Raw genomic sequence first — 17,582 nt, forward strand, 5'->3', positions numbered from 1 at the left:
CTCTCAGATCTCAAGGCTAATTTTACTTGCAAGGCTGTTTCCAAAATGCAATCGGAGCTTACAGTAAGTATTGAGCAGCAAACTTGTGTTTTTCCAAAGTGATGAAGCTTTTGCATCTCATTGTACTAACTTAAATTGCATATCACAGCAGACATCTCAAAATACATAGTCTTCTGGGGGCTAAGCATATATTAATACATTTTGGTAGAGAGGAATATAGGCCTACTGTCATGTAGGTTATGTTATCAGGCATCCTTCTAATTCCCTTGAACAACCAAGATTGAACTTTTGAACTCTTTATAATTTCTATTATCTAGTCCAGTTAAAGTTCAGGGGAGGAAGCCCCATCATAGTAAAGAGGATACTAATGTGATGTGTGTAGTTCTTCATAGCCTCTTCATTTTGCTCTCAAAGTGCACGGAATTGATGGATTTTTAACAGAATGTAGAAAAAAATTCTCCCGGGGGGGGCAAGCCCCCGGACCCCCCTAAAGGGGCTGTGTTCCCCTTGGGGCTAAGCCCCCCTTGTTCTTGAAACCTAGTGACGCCCCTGACTGGAAGCAACTTGTTTTGTGCGCCTTTCCATTCCTCTTCCAAACTGGGTGTACTAATCGATAAATGTAGAGCAAAACTTGACTTTTTGAAATTAGAACTTTACACAAATTAGTCACTTTTTTTTCTAAGCACGGGTAAAAGTCTGATGCTTTGGCTTTTTCAGACAGGCATTACGCTTGTCCCTAAATTCCTTGATATGGGTCTTGGATGCATTGGCTGCAGCCTCAGTCACATATGCACACCCGATGATCTCTCATGGTCGGTGCCAAGCCACGCTGGAGGGAATTACTTTTTGAATTTAACAGCTGAAATGAAGGCGGACAGTAATTTTCAAATTTGAGATGCACTTGTAACTTTACTGACGGACATACTTTTTCTCCTTAGCTACTTAACTTTCCTCTTTGCATCCTAAGAGTGGAGATTGCAATTTGTTTTCACCTTCTCCAACCCCAGCCCCCAAGACAGTCCATGTTACTGGACTCCAGTAACATGGGTTACCCTATTGGTGAAGAAATCCGAATTGAATTTAGTTGGTAACATTTAGAAGCCTATCCACACCAAATACGTTGATGTTGTTAAAATGATACAAGATATATTAATAACCTCAGTAGTTGTGCAACGATCCACACTACCATGTATGGTGGCTCTGCAATGCAAAATATAATTAAACATTAGTGTATGGTGGCTCTGCAATGCAAAACATAACAGCAAATGACGCACACGTCGCAGAATGGGCTATAAGACACTGTCTGCGACACGCCTAGTGGCTCAAATTCGCGCTACATTCGTGTAGTCTGACGTCGGCATGAAACAAGCAGTCGCGACCATACCGAGTGTTGCGTTTATGAACTCAAGACAAAGCAGCGCTCACTCAAAGTCAGTCATGACATACAGTATTCGCCACGAGCACTATCGCAATAGATGATAAAACGCATAACCTGCGTAGTTTGTTACAGTATATACTAATTTAGAGTGCTCAAAAATGTTCTTTCTAATCTTTAAGTGCCCCCCCCCCCTTTCAGGTGCATACTACATTTTGATTGTGATTGAGGACATCAAATTATGCATACTAGCGAAGCAAAACGTTTTGGATGAAGGTTGAATTAAAAACAAATTAAAACCAATACAAGTGTTTCTTTAAAACAGTGAATTTCTCTCATTTTACTCATCTGATTTCATTACCTTCATTTAAAAAAAGCTTGGTGGCCGAGAAGAGTGAAATGTTTATAAGTATTGTATTTCTTTTTGTATTCAGTTACATAGTATTAGTGCAACTCTGCAGTGTATAATTTGGGGTTCCATTTTAAAATGGACTAAACGTTTGCAGCTAAGGGCCACAGTATTGCTTTCAATTTAAGTTGATCCATCATTTATAAACATGTCCAGAATGCTAGTACAAGCTGCAACGTTAACTAAAAGTTGAATGTATTATCATTTTCATGGTCTTGATTATTAATTTGTACAAAACTTAAATATTTCAAGCTGTATGCGAATGCTGGTCATTGTAATAGTATCTGCTTGCCGGTGCGATATGCCGCACTTTACGCACGATTCGATTTGTCCACTAATCACGACAACTGCTGATGATTAGACAATTGGTAAAATCCTTTTTTGTGGCAGCCCTACTGTCCACATGAGAAAATATCTTCTCACCTACATGATATAAGTATGTCCATCAAGGGAATGTGGTAAAATGCCCATCTCAACTGCGCATAAATTAAAACTTTACATATCCAGATTTCCGTACTCATTATTTAAGGACATGATACTGTTCAACTCTTTCCAACTGAAGAAAAGCCAAAATGTAAAAGATCATCTCTATGGACTTTTTCAGTGCATGCCTTTCACTTGCAACCTTTACCAGACTTGACCCAAATGTTGAGGAAAAGTTAGATCTTTATCGGGAGAGTGCTTGCTGTTTAGAAAGAAAAAGAGAGATGCATTAATATCAACAGCACACACAAAAACAATGTCAATATTTGCAACCGAAACAGGTAAAATTTGATTTATTTGTTCATCTTCTGTCATTTACCTCAAAGGGCACATTTTCAAATTATGTACACATTTACATTTTATTCCAACTGATGGCAATGGAATCACCTAAAGCGGGTGATTCTGGATGTAATATTTCAATGACCACAACAGAAATCAAAAACGTGATAGTGCAGTTGAATTGAGCTCGCAAAAAAACAGTAAAGAAACTCTTGACTAGAAAAGGTGTGGCAAATAGGCAAAGAGAATGACATATACCATTGTTACCGATACTACCTTAAAAAATCAAAACAAAAAAATAACGGGCCATGGTGGCAGCAGCTTGTCCAGTCTCTTCAACCTCCACCAGCAGAATCCACTTCAGCAATAAAGAAAAACAGGTGCCTCTAAATTAAACGATTCTTTTGTATCATGGTGCCGGTTCACAAAGAGCTCCGTTGGAAAAACTTTCAATTTGAATAGTCTTCAATGTTTCTGGAATGTGATTGCCAATTGCTCTTTGTGGACCTTCACCGTCATTTATACATCTTGTGTTCTATTACATTTAAGAGTCTTTGAATTACTGTACATAGCTTCAACAAATTAGCTATGACCAGAATGAATTAAGCATAACTGAAAATCTCTCTCCGCTCTGATCCTTACCATGGAGTCAAGCAGGTTAAGGTGTTCAGAGAGCCATTCATCCATCACGGAAGCGCAACCTTTACCTAGAAGAAACTGTCAACAAGGTTTAGCGGTAACGAGCACCCAAGCCAACATGTCAACAAACACATGCACTATCAGAGGGGCCCTATGCAGAATTCATTAATTCTGAATAAGTCTTCGTCCACCATCAAGATGGTCAGAAGATAGAGCCATGTCTCAATTCGTGAAATCAGAGTTAAGTACTTGACCCTACATTTTAAGTGATGCGCTTGCACTCGCTGCACACTTAGTGCAGAACTCCACTGAGACATAGTTCTTGTCCACGTGGAGGCACACGCCACCAGATGTCTCTTTCTCCTCCACTTTCACACGTTTCCGTGGCAATGAGTAGTCGTGCTCGTTTGAGTCGGCGCCCTGGAAAAGCGAGGAGGATAATTTCATGCCATTCACACCGCTCAGCCGTGACAACAGCTGAGCTAACATGCTCTCATTGGCCAGCACAGCTCGCAGGTACCTGGTCTCATCTTCCAATTCTTCCACTCGTTTGATCAGTTGAGAGTTTTCGGTTTTGAGTGTGTTATTTTCCTTGGACACCATGTCCACTTTCTTTTCAAGGCTGTTAACATATTCTTTCTTTTTGAGACGATTCAACCTCGCAGCGATTGCATTTTTGTTAATCACTTGGCTTGCTTGCCGCTGCTTATTTCTGATCTTCGTGGAGGATGACCCACTCTCTGGGGAGGAGGCAGTTGTGACTTCAGCACCAGAATCTTGATTCTTGCTGCTGTAAAGCTCGCCAAGCTCCATGTCAAAGAATGGTGAGCTTCTCTCTCTATCATTAGTCCATTCTAAGTCTTCGACTCTGAAAAAGTCATCCAACTCCATTCCCATACTGTCGAAGCCATCAGTTTGAAATTCCTCCGGGAGACTTGGGTGAGCTTCTATTGTTTTCACTGCACCAGTCACTTCAACGTCCAGGGACTTTAGCGCAGTGCTGCAATTGCCTCTTCTCCTGGTTATCATTTTGTTGGAAACTGGACAGTTGATGAATGATGTCGAGCAAATGCGGAATTTAACCCTGTAAAGACAAACAGAGTAGGCATTTGCATTTCAATGTTAAGTAACTGCAATTTGGATGGATTTGCAACTGCAAGCCCAAGCATACAATTTGAGATTACTGTTCATGTTCCATCTCTTTATATGTACTTTGTTAGGTGCACACAAACATATAATTCATGATCTCCATATCAATCAAAAATGTTTTGACTTTCGACCTGTTACGTAAAAGTTACCAAATTGTCAACGTGATCTTGGCAAGCTCGTGGCCTTGCAAAACTTTAAATGGCGTGCTGGTGAATCTCTTACAGCACCGAAGTAGCAGTTACGTACGGAAAGAAATGTCGAGTCACAAACGCACAAAAGGCTTTGAGGCACCACCATTTTACACGAAGTTCTGATCTACTACCGCATGCTCTTAACGTCTGACCTACGTTCCTTCTCAACTCCAACAGGAACTAGTCGAAGCAACACAAAAAGTCCTTTAAACATCTGTACCACACAGACGTGCATTTCTTTGTTATCTAAGATTTACTTGTTATGCGTCGTTATACAACTAATACATTTATTATAAAGTTATTTTGTCGTACGCTGTAGTTTGTAGCGCCTTTAGCTAATGTTAGCTAGGCCCCGAATACCCCGAATACAACAGTTAAAAGCCCACGATAAAAAACATCAAGTTTAACCGTACATGATTGGACTGCAATTAAATTGTAGTTACAAGAGCCACTTAAGGAATTATCTATCCCACCATTTTTGAAGATGGCACCTTGTCCAAACTGCGTAGTATTTGTTAGCTTGTTTGCTAAAGCTAGTTTCACAGTACTCAGCGCTTAATGCATGGATTACGCAACAGTTTCAAACAGCGAAATCTTCGCGGTCAATTTACCTTTCTTCTCAAACGTGGATGGAGTCGCAGGTGATATAGATGGGCGACCGTGGATAGAAATATCACAGCATCAGTATATTTCGTCGTTTGCTAACAATTTGTATGTCCAATTGTGGCGTGTCCGGGAAGGCTGTGCTGAAACGCCTCCCAACGTAACCTACAAGATGGCGCGGTGCTACGTGTAGTGACGTTTGTAGTCTTTTGCCTTTGTTTGAATCAGTGAGCATACTGTACATTGTTCTTGTTTGGTTGTACACACAATTGTTTAAAGTCTCAATCTCGTCTTAATCACAATGCATGCGGGTTTCTGAACAGTACTCGTCTGTGGTGCCAAACCGAGATGATAAATGTTTATTTAAAAAGAAATCTACATATATACAGTATACTGCTCCAAAAAATAAAGGGAACACTAACAGCAAGCGGACGTGTTAACCAGTCGACGTCCGTGCAGCTTCTATCAGAATGGGCTCTTATAAGTGGTTGGTTCCTGCTTCCACATAACCTCAAAAACATGCTTCTTTAGTTAATTGATCGTGTGACTTGTTTGTCGAGATCTACACTGCGATTGACTGGTCAACAGTCCCAGTTGTCCCCACCTTGCACAAATCCAGCTGGAAAAGGCTTCAGCTCAGCCTTGACGCTAACGAGAAAAAGCGCTGTAAAAATGCATGGATGGACTCTGAATGCAACGCCAACACAACTTTTATTGACAAATGTTAATACACACCAACTTGTGACAATGCAATGGTGAAAAACGGATACGCGGAAAAGGAAAATGTTGTTTTTCTTGGTTGGTAACGGTTGTTTAAAAATAAAGTCCACAGAAAGTGTTTCTAGCAAAACGCTTCAATGTCTTTGGAGCTTTGTCATAAGAATATAATAACATTTTTGCATTCGGGACTATTGGTTTGATGTAACACATTTAAAAGTGTTGTTTTAAGACTTCCCTCTCAGCGTTAAAAATGTAATTGTTACACATGTTGTTGATATAAACCAAGCAAGAATACCAAATGGTGGTCTCCACTAACTGATGTGCTTTTAACAACAAGCTTGTGTATTTCACAACATTGTAATCAGAATCAAAAAAGCTGCAGTCCAGTTTTGAGTTTGCTGAGGTCACTGTGGCTCCAAAGAAGACCATCAGCTGTCCTTGCAGAAGCAGAAAGTCCAGAGACATTCTGTGGTGTGCTGCTCTCCATTGCCACCGGCTCGTCAGACACGATCATAGTCGAGTAATTGTCCACCATCAGGCATGAAGGCTCATCTGACTGGCCGGGGACTTTTCCAAGAGGGTAATTCTTCCATAAAACTTTGTCAATGCACACTTGCCACGAGGAGCCTCGCAACAACTTTGCTTTTTGCACCTCCGCATCTGACCATTTGTTCTCTTCTCCTGTCCACTTCTTCTGCGGTTCCGCCAGCGATGAATGGCTGTTGCGCTTTGAACGCTGCAGCTTCTCATGCAAACTCTCCAGTGTGTAAATGGGCCACTCTTCCTGCTCTGTGTGCGGCTCAGAATGTTCTGTGCGAGTGTAGATGGAGCAGAGCTGCAGTAGCCTCTGCTGGGTTTCCAGAGGAAGAGGATGCTCCATGTCCTCCAAGACAAGGTTGAGCAAGTGAGGCGTACTGGCACAGGGAGCCTCCAAGCAGGCAGACAACAGCTGCTGCCACCTCAGCTGCATGCGGTTGGCAAAAATCCTGTCCTTCAGCCTGGCTTTCTTCTGTGCCTTTGTTTCAAAGTGATACTCATTTTTGTTACTGTTACAGAGCATTACTTCCGAGATCCACGCAGAGGTGTAGTACATCCTGTGTTTGCTCTTCTCGCTGGAGAGAAGCTTCAGTTCAGCAAAGAGTTTCTCCAGGAAGAGATGAATGAAGGAGGGTGAGTTAAGTGTTTTCAGGAGGGGGAGCCAAAAACGCAGGAAAGTTGGAGGAAGTTTGGGCTCTGTGGGACAAAACGTATCACCATCAGAGCTGTCACAGCCTAATGATGACAGTTGTTGGGCAGTTGGAATTAGGAAGCCATCTTCTAAGAGGACTTCAATCAGCAACTCACCAAACTCAACAGAAAAATGTTTAATCTCACCGAGTATCCAGCTCATATCAGCTAAAGGGTCCGGCCATGTGCTCTTTTCTTTTTCTTCATGTAGCCCCCCACAAGCATCATACTGCTCCTTTTCGTAAGAGATCAGAAGTTCCCTTGCATTCTTGTAAGCCTCCCTTTCTTTTTCCCTTGCAATTAGCTCATCCTCTTGCAGTTTCATGCCCATCTCTTCGTCCTCTCCATCAGACTGTGCCTCCCAGTCCGCAGTAGACCCTCCTCCCAACTGTCTGGACCAATACTCCTGCTGGAGCCACTCCAGAACCACCTCGCACCCCTTTCGGCACAATTTCAAGGCAGGGAGTTTACGATGAGTGACGTCATGCCTTAGGTTGACGATCCATTCTGGGATGTTCAAGTTGCCGGCAAGTCTCCTTAATGAGCGGGCAATTTTTCCTTGCTGTCGTTCGGTGATCAAGTTAGTGAACCTCACCAAGGCCGCTCCATAAAGCAGAACCAGGTCATGAGAGTCCAGCTTTTCGGACCGGTCCAGCACCTGACACCTCACCAGGTCCGCGGTGCAGTCCATTGCCACAGGAGTACTGTTGGCATACCTTGCTTTCCACGCCGAAATCCTATGGAGAGCATTCCTCTGTAAAGCTGAATCCTTGGAGTAAAGATATTCCCTTACTTGATCCCATTCGGCTTTGTTGAGCCACGCTACCACATGGCGTTTTTTCTCGGAGCTCTTTTTCTTCATTTTGAAGGCTGAAAGGGTGAGTGAGCGGCGCTCTTGCAGGCTACACGAATAAGTTCAAGTCACTGGACTCCACCACAGTCTTACGGATGTTTTTTAAACTCACCGAAACGTGACGACACGGTGAAAACGTTTTACTATTTCTTTTAGGATAGCGGCTCGAGCTGGAAATGTTTTTTTTTCTTTCTTCTTCTTTTTCTTCTTCTTCGTCTTTCTTCTTCTTCTTCTTCTTCTTCTTCTTCTTCTTCTTCTTCTTCTTCTTCTTCTTCTTCTTCTTCTTCTTCTTCTTCTTCTTCTTCTTCTTTTTTCTTCTTCTAATGTTTAATTTCTAGCAGGTTGGAAACGGTCGTACTCACTCCTGCCACATGCAGACAGGACGGGGGAAAGAGTGGTACTTGAATTGTAACCACGACTGGGACGCGTCGTAACCGGGCCGTTTCATAAGATTTTGTTTATTATTATTATTTTAAGAAAGTATTAAGATATTACTTTCTAGCTGATTATAGGAACAAAAAGGCTCTGAAAAAATGTTTATTTTTTTAATTACTTGAACGTGTATGAAAGCTCTGGCCTTTCATATATATAGTGTCCTGTACTTGTTCTTCTGCTTCAATCAAGATTTTTTAAAATACATTAAGAATAACTGAACGAGCGGCGGCGTGCTTGTGGTAACGCTGTCTGCGGTCGAGGGCGCCTCCACCAATGCGCAGGCGCAGTGCACATTGCGCACTCTTGAAGAACATGGCGGCCGTTTCAAATGAGAAGGAGCGGGCTGAGCGCATTTATACACGCCTTCTGGTAAGTTATTTACTTCGCGAAGGTTTAAATAGTCAGTACACGTTGGAATAAAATACAGCATTTTGTCGCATCTTCCCTGACTTCTGTTTTGTCTTGATGAGAATATTTCAGATAACAAACGTAAACAACGCCGAGCGAAGCAACTGCAGCACATTGCGTTGTTATCGTTTTGAGATCACTGGGTCCAAGTTAAATCCATCGTATAGATACTGTGCAGTATTTGCTGCATACGTTCAGTTGCCATACCATTTCTTTTGTGATTTCAAAATTCTCGGGGAAAATCCTCAACCAGCTTCAATACCTCTGACACCCGACAAATTCCACTGATATAAGATGTCTTTGTCTTTTTTGAGGCTGTTCCATGTCCCGTTCTGGAAGGTGTGTGCATGGAGGAGTCTGAGGACATACTTCAGCTCCTCTGCACTCCATCCCAGCTTCGTACCGACATACTGACCTGGATGTGCTGCAGGTTAGGACAAAGTGGACATAAGATGCATGTATATGCACATCAACTACATCTAATGATGTGTTAACGTGACTGCTTCTGTCTTCTCAGGATTGACCCAAACTTTGCCAGTTTGAAAGGAAAGGCATCAAGAACCCAAGACCTTGATATTTTGACAAATGGTAACACGCTGGTCTTTGAATTATTTGCATGCCTGATGACAAGTGCAGAACCTTGCAGTTCTCAATTTAGCTAAGCTTGAGGTTAATAAAATTGTGGAAGGTCAAAAATGACAAGCAAATTGCCGTGTTTTTGTGACCGCTATAATGTAAACAAGGCTGAACTATTTTGACAAATTATCCAATGATGACTGTTTTTTCCTCAATATTGTGCTTGTGATTTAAAATGCAATTATTTAATCAATGTTAGCTCCCCATGTATTTTTAACAAACAACTATTAAATTAAGCTTTGTTACGGCTGCACAATATTGGAAAAACATGCGAGATGTGATTTCGGTGTTGGATATTGCGATATCAATATTAATACAATATTTAACAAGTACTTAAATAAATGGCATTTGTATTATCTAATGAAATAAACATTTTCATGTGGCAAAATAATCAAGTTATCTTTATTCATAGCTAATTAATTGTAAAAACGTATTTTTTATGTACATATGTTTTAAAATCTCAGTGTTGGGATATATATATATATACACACATGTATACACAGTATATACAGTATATATATCTCACACACACACAATGTAGAGCATTTTTTAAAATAGCAGCCTTTGTGCTGTGCATTCTACTCCATTGTGATGTCGATTTGAATTCAAGAGATTAGTATGGATGTTGCCATAGCAACAGTTCTGCATGTGTTTTGTCTTTCTAAACAGGGATGGCTGCACTTGGCCAGGATCTGTTGCTGTGCAGAGTAGACAGCCTGGACTTAATCAAGGTGGGAAGATACTGTGAGGTCAACCTTGTCTTCCGTTGTCTGACTCAGTGTGCACCATCACTTCTCAGCGATACAATGAATACTTAGTACACTAAATCTTGATTTGTTTCCATATCCATTTTCCCTCCAGGGTGAAGCCAGTTGCCAGCAGCAGCTTCAGTTCCTGGAGAAACTTCTTGCTGAGGTCTCGGACTTCAGTATGTCCACTGCGCACGATATGAAGATGCAACTCAACGCACTCTTTGCTGACGAGAATCTTCATCTTGCGCAAATGGTCACACCTTCGCTGGACCATTGTTTTTCAAACGACACGTATGTTACACTCTTCCCCCACAGGCTTCGTGTCTTGAGTCGTTTTCTTCATTAGCTACAAACCTTCCTAACAATATTTGTATCACAGGGTTATACACAAGGGTGCCAAAACGCCCAAGCCAAGAAGAGACAACTCTGAGAGCATCGCCACCCTTCTACAGTCTACTCGCTCCATGCTGGAGCAGCTACAGTCTGAGGTGTGACCTTTATTTATGCTGAGTCATAGGAGCAAAAGTATAATCGCTATTACCCGATAAAGATTTCATTTCAGTCAACATTAGCAGAAATGTGATGTGATTTCACACTTGGTGGTTGCGGGGGGCACACGGCACAGATTGGGACACTTTTATACAAGCCATTCAAAAGTTACATTTCCCGAATCTGTTGCCTTGAGTGTCGAGTATGAATAGGGCAGGTAATGTTTGCCCCAATGTTAAAAGTGCTTTCTGCTCTTCCCGACTCGGTGCAAGTTCGTGACAACAAATGAGGCGCCAAATGCCCGTCTCTTCACTTCCCGTGCGCTCCATGTGACGGTGTGCGACCTCCAGCAGCTGATGACCACTTTCTGCCACGTCTACGAGACACACCTGAGTGTTTTTTGTACGAGAGAGCCACCGAGCTTTAGTGCCGATACACTGGTCTTCCAGAGCGTATATGAACGTTTGCAAGCTTGCTGCATGGTATATACACACACATACAAACAAACACAAGCACAGAGTTTGTCCAAGATGAAACAGGACCTCACTTGAATGCGTCTTTCTGCAGGAGTTGGAAATGCTGAATGAAGCATCGGACGCATCAGCGTCTGTGAAGCAGGAAGTGAGCCAGCTGCAAATAAAGCGTTGTTGCGCTAGCCAAGGAAAGGGCACTTTACGTGAGTCTCGGCACACTTATCATACACCATTAGACAAGTTGCTATTATTGTTGCCATATTTTCTACTCAACTAGAGCTGTGACTCTGAACTGTTTTGCCACTGGTATGCCGCGAGAGATTGTCAAGCAAAAATGAAATTGTCCAATGTCACTTAGTCAGCCACACACCGAGTTATGTGGCCAAATTGGTCAAGTGTGAACAAATTACAGCAACTGGAAGAGCCACAGGCATAGAATTGGACGTAGATGAAAACAGAAAAACGTGTGTGTGTGTGTGTGTGTGTGTGTGTGGGTGTGGACATACACACCCACACACAATAGGCCTATTTTAATATTCATTTAATATTGTGGCTCTTACAAAATGATTATTTAATCATCTAGATTGTATTTCAGTGTGGTTCTTTTGTGAATTCCATAACCTGAAGATTTTCTTTTCATTATTTGGAAAAATAATTGTATTCTGTTTCACAGATGATCACCTGGAAAAACTAACCAGAAGAATCAAAGCGCTTCTCGCCCACCTTTGTGCGGCCAACAATAGTTTAGCGTAGATTATTTTGATCTCTTTATTTGTACAGGGAATTATTATTGTATAGTTATGTTGTTTTAAGCTTTCTTAGAAAATAAAGGCTATTAAATAAACAGTGGACTGTGACCCATTGAGATACATCTGCACTAGTTAGGATTACGGCATCCTGTCGCCATAAAGCCAAAGCAACCCAGCAGTACTTTGTTTTCATAATGTTAATATTTTAAACCCTATATCTACCACAAAATATGATCACCAAACACTTGAGAAGGGAATCACAGCAGTTGCAAACGATAGATGGTATTTTGCCACCAAAAATGTAAGATTTTTACGGGAAAAACGGGATCTTGCATGCGTAAAAATTGTTTTGGTTTCAGCCGTTTCCATTTTTGAATGTGTGAAAGGCGTATACTTAATTTTGCATTGTTGACATTCAAAATAATCCTGATGCAATGCTTAAGGCTCACAGTTTGGTGCTTTTTCATGCGGAATTGTGGTGTCACGAGTACAAGAAATTAGATACAGTCGTGTATTTACAATTGTTAATACTTTATAAACATATGGAATCATTACCAACATCTCAGACACGAAAACTTGTGACAGAGCCTGGTTCGCATGGCCATGCAGCCATTATACATTTATGGAGTTCTCAGAGTCCAAGCAGCGTGTCACTTTTTGTCTCGTGGTACACGCGAGTGTCTCCGACACAGGCAGGTTTCCACCGGGCGCTTTCAAAAGCCTTTACTGGTCAACCATTCCTTCAGCTCTTTGTCAAAATGTCCTTTCACCCTCAGTGTCATCGTGACCTCGTTGACCTGAGTGGGCATTTCTTTGCCAGTCACGTCCTTCAGGTACTGTTTCACGTCTTTCTCCAGAGCCCAGATGTCGCCCTCGACCTTCCGGACCAAAGTCATAAAGCGGTTACCGTGGGTCACGTCCGTGTACACCGGTATGTTGTGCATGCGTGAGCGGCGAATCATGTAAGGAAGAGACGGCGAAGATTCTGCCGGCGGGGTCCAGCCGGACGGCGTTGGCCCGGAGTGCTTGGGCGGAGAGGGTACACGTGACGGCGGGATGAGACGCTCGACGAATTCATATTCCTCGGTGGACTCTTCGAATGGGGCTTTTGTGGCGAAGAAGGCTCTGGGGCCCACGATCGCATTGGGAGAGCCTCGGTGTAAACCAATGGCTCCACGCAACGCCGCCGAACGAAAGGCGAAATACGCCGCCATGACTGAGTGGAGGCGGTCCGTGGGGCGGAAGTACTGTGATCCAAAAGATCACGATCCTCTGCTTCATTGAGGAAGAGCAATGCCCCCTGCTGGTCAACCTTGAAACACTGCTCTAAAGTGGGGTCAGGGCCAAGTTAAACTTCTTCCTGTCAGAAGCCCTGCTCGATGTTTAAAACCCAAATTATAATATGCGTTCCATGAAAAATATATTGACAGTAATACAAGGCAACTTTATTCATAGAGCATTTTTCATACAGAAGATAGCTCAGTGTGCTTGCTTCACATAACCAAAAGCACAACATCTAAAAAGGGGGTGTCAAACTCATTGTCGTTAGTTTCCTATGGATTGCCGTTATGGACTGTGAACCCAGATAAATGTATGATCACCTCATATTCCATATCGCTGGCATTGGGCAGAATTCTCCTACCTCCCGAATCATCACATTTCATGGCACCCCCAAAATGCCATGTTTGTTCAATCATTAGTATTGCGTCATCAAGAGAAAGCCATTTTAAACACTTTAGACTGCTCCATAATTTATAAATATAACACTCACACGTGTGAACTGACCAATAATATAGATTTGTGAAAAAGTATGACATTTTCCAAATTGACATGAGAGGTTTCAGCCTAACTTCAGCGATATACACAACAAATTGATTAATATCTAATTTTGAAGGGGTGTGGTGGCTTCCAGTTAATTTTAGCCAAGCCACAGTTCTGTCCATCTTTCATGTCTCCAAGCAGTTTTTTAAAAAAATTTCAATTGTTTCAGTATTTTATTTTGATTACTGTTTTTATGTTATTAATTGATTGTTTTAACTGTCTTTGTTTTTATAGGTCTCATTCTTATTTTATGTACAGCACTTTGTATGCAACTGTGATTGTTTTAAAGTGCTCTATAAATAAAGTTGAGTGAAACAATATAAACGTTTAATTGCATTATTACATTTTTGTAACAAATTGATGAATACTACATATTTTAAAATCCAAAGTTGAGGAGAATGTTTTTTCAACTGTTGTTCAAGTTGCTATTAAAATTGGTTTGGTAAGAATTGAGCTATTTCATTGTTATTATTTATTATAAATTGAAATGTTGGTCTAGATTTTAGCAAGAAACAACGATTTGCTTTTGTGGGCCACATCAACTTATCTGGTTGGCCAGATCACGCCCTTATTCCTTGTGTTTGATATTGTGGTTTAGCCCAACCAAGGGGCGGGGTCACACTCTCAGAGGATGGGCTGAAACATGTGCGAATGAATTTTACACTGTGATCTTCCTTCCAAGAGTCAGAGCGGGGCCCCTTAGTGTAACCTGAGGAACTTCTTGGCTTGCTCATCCTGTCTGTCTCCTCAGCTTTTTTGTTTTCTTTCTTTCTCTTCAGTTTCAGGAGTGTTGCCCTGAGACCGCCTTTTGTCATACTTTAGGCATCAACAGCAAGAAGGGGAGCAACTTATCTGAGAAGGCAATATGGACAGAGAATACACACGCAACGGGGAGACCATCGCCCTCAATAAACCCAATGACATAGAGGTAAGATACTGTAGATAGATAGATAGATAGATAGATAGATAGATAGATAGATAGATAGATAGATAGATAGATAGATAGATAGATAGATAGATAGATAGATAGATAGATAGAGCTCTTGTAGTTCTAAAAGGATGCCAGAGTGACAAACAGTTCAGTGAATTTTATTCCACTAATAACCAGAAATGAATGAGAGTGTTGTGACTCAAAGAAAGTTGTATTTTTAGTGTCATGTCACACTTACCTGTGCAACAGGATTTTGTAAATACATGGAAAAATGCCTTGGGCCTACCTACATGTGTTAGCGTGTGCGTGTGAGTGTGTGTAAACAAAAGCCAACCATCCAGAAGTTTCCCCTCATATTTTTTTTTAATCTATAGCTCCTATTTTTCACTGTGATTGTCCAAAAAACTGAATACTGTACAGCAGTTGAGTTCTGGTAAATCTGTCGGTTAACATGCGTTGTTTTCTCGCCAGGTGAGTCACTTACTTACACTGTGTGTGTGTGTGTGTGTGTGTGTGTGTGTGTGTGTGTGTGTGTGTGTGTGTGTGTGCGTGTGCGTGTGTGTGCCACTCCCTCCACATCTAAGTGCCTAGGGACAAAACAAACATGCACCTCTCTGGGGTTTGGAACAGAGAGAAAGTCCCATATGTACTGTTATTGGAGCAGGACAGTCAAATAATTGTTGCGCAGACACAGATTGATGGATATTTTTTTTAAATCAGACATAAAAAAGGGCTATGGTAACTATAATGAATTCTAATTAAATGTGTAAAGGTAATGCAGCTGGCTAGCGACCTGGGTTATATTTTTGGATTTTTCATTAGAGTTTTGTTTTGACTTTTGTTTTTTGTCTTTTTAGAGCAGATTTATTAGTTGTTGTTGTTTTTTTTTTTAAAGTAAATGATACTAAATTTCCCAAATATATGGCAATACGGAAACAAATACAAATAAAATGATCTCAGAAAGCTAACGGATATTACTTGACAAAGGTGAAAACAAAGGAGATTTTTCGCAATAGTTTACTTTTACAAACTAAAGATGCAGTGTCATTGATTTTTCATTTTCGAAACGTTTTTATGTTTTTATTTTATTTCGTGAACAAAAATGTTTTTTTACAATTGCCGGGATTGGCTCTAGCTCACCCTAATGAGGACACGTACTATAGAAAAGGAATGGATGGATGTTCAAAGTGAACTAAAGAAATACGACGAGTCGTTCACACCTGCGGTGTCCTCCACAGGTGATGACATCGCCGTCAGGCAAAGTGTATCGGCCCATCAACATGAACCACTACGCCACCAAGAAAAGTGCAGCTCAGAGCATGCTGGACGTGGCCTTATTGATGGCCAACTCGTCCCAGCTTAAGACAGTTCTCTACGTGGGGCCTCAGTACCGTTTCTACATCCCCCTTATCATCTTACTGTGTCTGTCCATCACGCTGCAAGTCATCGTGGGCCTTCTGCTCGTTTTTATAGGCAAGTAACTGACAGGCCTGCTCTGGTTTTGTCGACGATTTCATGTGTTATTTTGACCCGGCAACATTTTCCTCGAGTCTTCTTTCTGTATCCGTAATTGTTTTGTTTTGCTTCGACTCTGTGGCAACAGTGAAGTACGATCTGAACGACGTGCGTAAACATGCCAAGTTGAACAGGATGAATAATGTGGCAACTGTTTTGGTCTTCTTCACGGTCCTCATCAACATCTTTATCACAGCGCTGGGCTTTGAGGGACACGCTCTCAGGTACAGGCCGCAAAACACACACAGGACACACAGTCCCAGTTTTTGCTTTAATCATGACACCTTCTTCTTTTTCCTTTTCAGGCCATCACATCATAGCATGATGGTTGAAGCAGCACCTCAGAAGTCCCTTCAACCATCTGAACGCAACACGACTGGCCTTTGAACCAGCACTTTTAATCTGTGATCGAATGCAAAGTTTGCACGTTACACATCACGTGACAGTTTTTCAATTTGTACATAGAGCTTTGGTTTGCCACTCCAAATGTTGCATAATTCATGATTTTCTATCAACATACTGCCTCTATGCGTGTGTTACTATGAAATGACCATATATTTGTCTTATACTGACATGTCAGCATTGTTGTTATCGCCGATGTAAATTGCAAGGGGCCATCTTTTCATTGGTATTGCTGAATAGCAAAGGAACAACACATTAGGATTCAGTACCAACACACTGCTTGTATTGGGAAAGGCCCTCATTTATTTGAAATGAAACGAGATGAAGGAAGAGGAGGTGGAATTACAACATCTATCTTGTCGACCATTTAAAAAAAAAAAAAAAAACATTCAGCTAGAACTCATCACATTACATAAACAAAAGTGCCGTAATATGACACCTGGCAGGCACCTACATGAAGTGAGCATGGTGGTTTTTATTTACAGTACAGCAATAACTGCTTCGACTGCAGTTATTTAAACATATTTAAAAGTATTTACTGTAAAGTCTAACGCCTAGTTGATTAAGACACAAATCACAAAACCTTGTGCATATTTTAGAGATTTTCTTTCCCAATCTTTACTGGGCCAAAGCACATCTTTTCCAAAAGAAAAATCTCACACTACTCCACTAAACAAAAGTATCACAAAAGGGTTAAAATATAAAACCTGAAATATTGATCTCATCTTATTTTAATATGTGCAGTGTGAAAGCAGTTGTCAGAATGACTCATCACATTACATAAACAAAAGTGCCGTAATATGACACCTGGCAGGCACCTACATGAAGTGAGCATGGTGGTTTTTATTTACAGTACAGCAATAACTGCTTCGACTGCAGTTATTTAAACATATTTAAAAGTATTTACTGTAAAGTCTAACGCCTAGTTGATTAAGACACAAATCACAAAACCTTGTGCATATTTTAGAGATTTTCTTTCCCAATCTTTACTGGGCCAAAGCACATCTTTTCCAAAAGAAAAATCTCACACTACTCCACTAAAC

General features: G+C 41.2%; 5 protein-coding genes across 6 annotated transcripts; 2 read left to right on the forward strand and 3 right to left on the reverse strand.

Annotated features, from left to right (window-relative positions):
- Positions 1-2,663: 2,663 nt before the first annotated feature.
- crebzf (CREB/ATF bZIP transcription factor) lies at positions 2,664-5,308 on the reverse strand. Its single transcript, XM_019891459.1, has 4 exons — positions 5,137-5,308; positions 3,445-4,269; positions 3,189-3,263; positions 2,664-2,904 (listed from the first exon to the last, which is right to left on the reverse strand). The coding sequence occupies exons 2-3, from the start codon at positions 4,212-4,214 to the stop codon at positions 3,254-3,256; spliced, it is 780 nt and encodes a 259-aa protein (XP_019747018.1). The 5' UTR covers positions 4,215-4,269; positions 5,137-5,308; the 3' UTR covers positions 2,664-2,904; positions 3,189-3,253.
- Positions 5,309-5,820: 512 nt separating this feature from the next.
- las1l (LAS1 like ribosome biogenesis factor) lies at positions 5,821-8,139 on the reverse strand. Its single transcript, XM_019891417.1, has one exon. It carries the CDS (start codon positions 7,935-7,937, stop codon positions 6,216-6,218), a length of 1,722 nt encoding a protein of 573 aa, XP_019746976.1. The 5' UTR covers positions 7,938-8,139; the 3' UTR covers positions 5,821-6,215.
- Positions 8,140-8,492: 353 nt separating this feature from the next.
- On the forward strand, positions 8,493-11,978 carry haus7 (HAUS augmin-like complex, subunit 7). Of its 2 annotated transcripts, none has more exons than XM_019891439.1 (9): positions 8,493-8,732; positions 9,086-9,201; positions 9,289-9,359; positions 10,077-10,138; positions 10,269-10,450; positions 10,539-10,647; positions 10,915-11,130; positions 11,216-11,324; positions 11,795-11,978. In XM_019891439.1, the coding sequence occupies exons 1-9, from the start codon at positions 8,637-8,639 to the stop codon at positions 11,872-11,874; spliced, it is 1,041 nt and encodes a 346-aa protein (XP_019746998.1). In that variant the 5' UTR covers positions 8,493-8,636; the 3' UTR covers positions 11,875-11,978. The 2 variants fall into 2 exon arrangements, with proteins under 2 accessions (XP_019746998.1, XP_019746999.1); XM_019891440.1 differs by having other exon boundaries at positions 10,921-11,130.
- A 402-nt stretch (positions 11,979-12,380) lies between these two features.
- mrpl49 (mitochondrial ribosomal protein L49) lies at positions 12,381-13,134 on the reverse strand. The gene has a single exon (XM_019891472.1). The coding sequence runs from the start codon at positions 13,082-13,084 to the stop codon at positions 12,584-12,586; it is 501 nt and encodes a 166-aa protein (XP_019747031.1). The 5' UTR covers positions 13,085-13,134; the 3' UTR covers positions 12,381-12,583.
- Positions 13,135-14,351: 1,217 nt separating this feature from the next.
- LOC109528620 (ninjurin-2) lies at positions 14,352-16,709 on the forward strand. Its single transcript, XM_019891471.1, has 4 exons — positions 14,352-14,619; positions 15,861-16,095; positions 16,226-16,361; positions 16,443-16,709. The coding sequence occupies exons 1-4, from the start codon at positions 14,557-14,559 to the stop codon at positions 16,522-16,524; spliced, it is 516 nt and encodes a 171-aa protein (XP_019747030.1). The 5' UTR covers positions 14,352-14,556; the 3' UTR covers positions 16,525-16,709.
- Positions 16,710-17,582: the final 873 nt, after the last annotated feature.

Source organism: Hippocampus comes, unplaced genomic scaffold (assembly GCF_001891065.2).
Source record: "Hippocampus comes isolate QL1 unplaced genomic scaffold, H_comes_QL1_v1.1 scaffold174, whole genome shotgun sequence".
Taxonomy (NCBI): domain Eukaryota; kingdom Metazoa; phylum Chordata; class Actinopteri; order Syngnathiformes; family Syngnathidae; genus Hippocampus; species Hippocampus comes.

Bases quoted from the DNA above. Each gene is read 5' to 3' on its own strand.
- crebzf (XM_019891459.1), bottom strand. From the start codon at position 4,214: ATGATAACCAGGAGAAGAGGCAATTGCAGCACTGCGCTAAAGTCCCTG.
- las1l (XM_019891417.1), bottom strand. From the start codon at position 7,937: ATGAAGAAAAAGAGCTCCGAGAAAAAACGCCATGTGGTAGCGTGGCTC.
- haus7 (XM_019891439.1), top strand. From the start codon at position 8,637: ATGCGCAGGCGCAGTGCACATTGCGCACTCTTGAAGAACATGGCGGCC. The intron at 11,131-11,215 runs GTATATACACAC...GTCTTTCTGCAG, and splicing joins GTTTGCAAGCTTGCTGCATG to GAGTTGGAAATGCTGAATGA. The intron at 11,325-11,794 runs GTGAGTCTCGGC...TCTGTTTCACAG, and splicing joins CCAAGGAAAGGGCACTTTAC to ATGATCACCTGGAAAAACTA.
- mrpl49 (XM_019891472.1), bottom strand. From the start codon at position 13,084: ATGGCGGCGTATTTCGCCTTTCGTTCGGCGGCGTTGCGTGGAGCCATT.
- LOC109528620 (XM_019891471.1), top strand. From the start codon at position 14,557: ATGGACAGAGAATACACACGCAACGGGGAGACCATCGCCCTCAATAAA. The intron at 16,096-16,225 runs GCAAGTAACTGA...CTGTGGCAACAG, and splicing joins CCTTCTGCTCGTTTTTATAG to TGAAGTACGATCTGAACGAC. The intron at 16,362-16,442 runs GTACAGGCCGCA...TTTCCTTTTCAG, and splicing joins TTTGAGGGACACGCTCTCAG to GCCATCACATCATAGCATGA.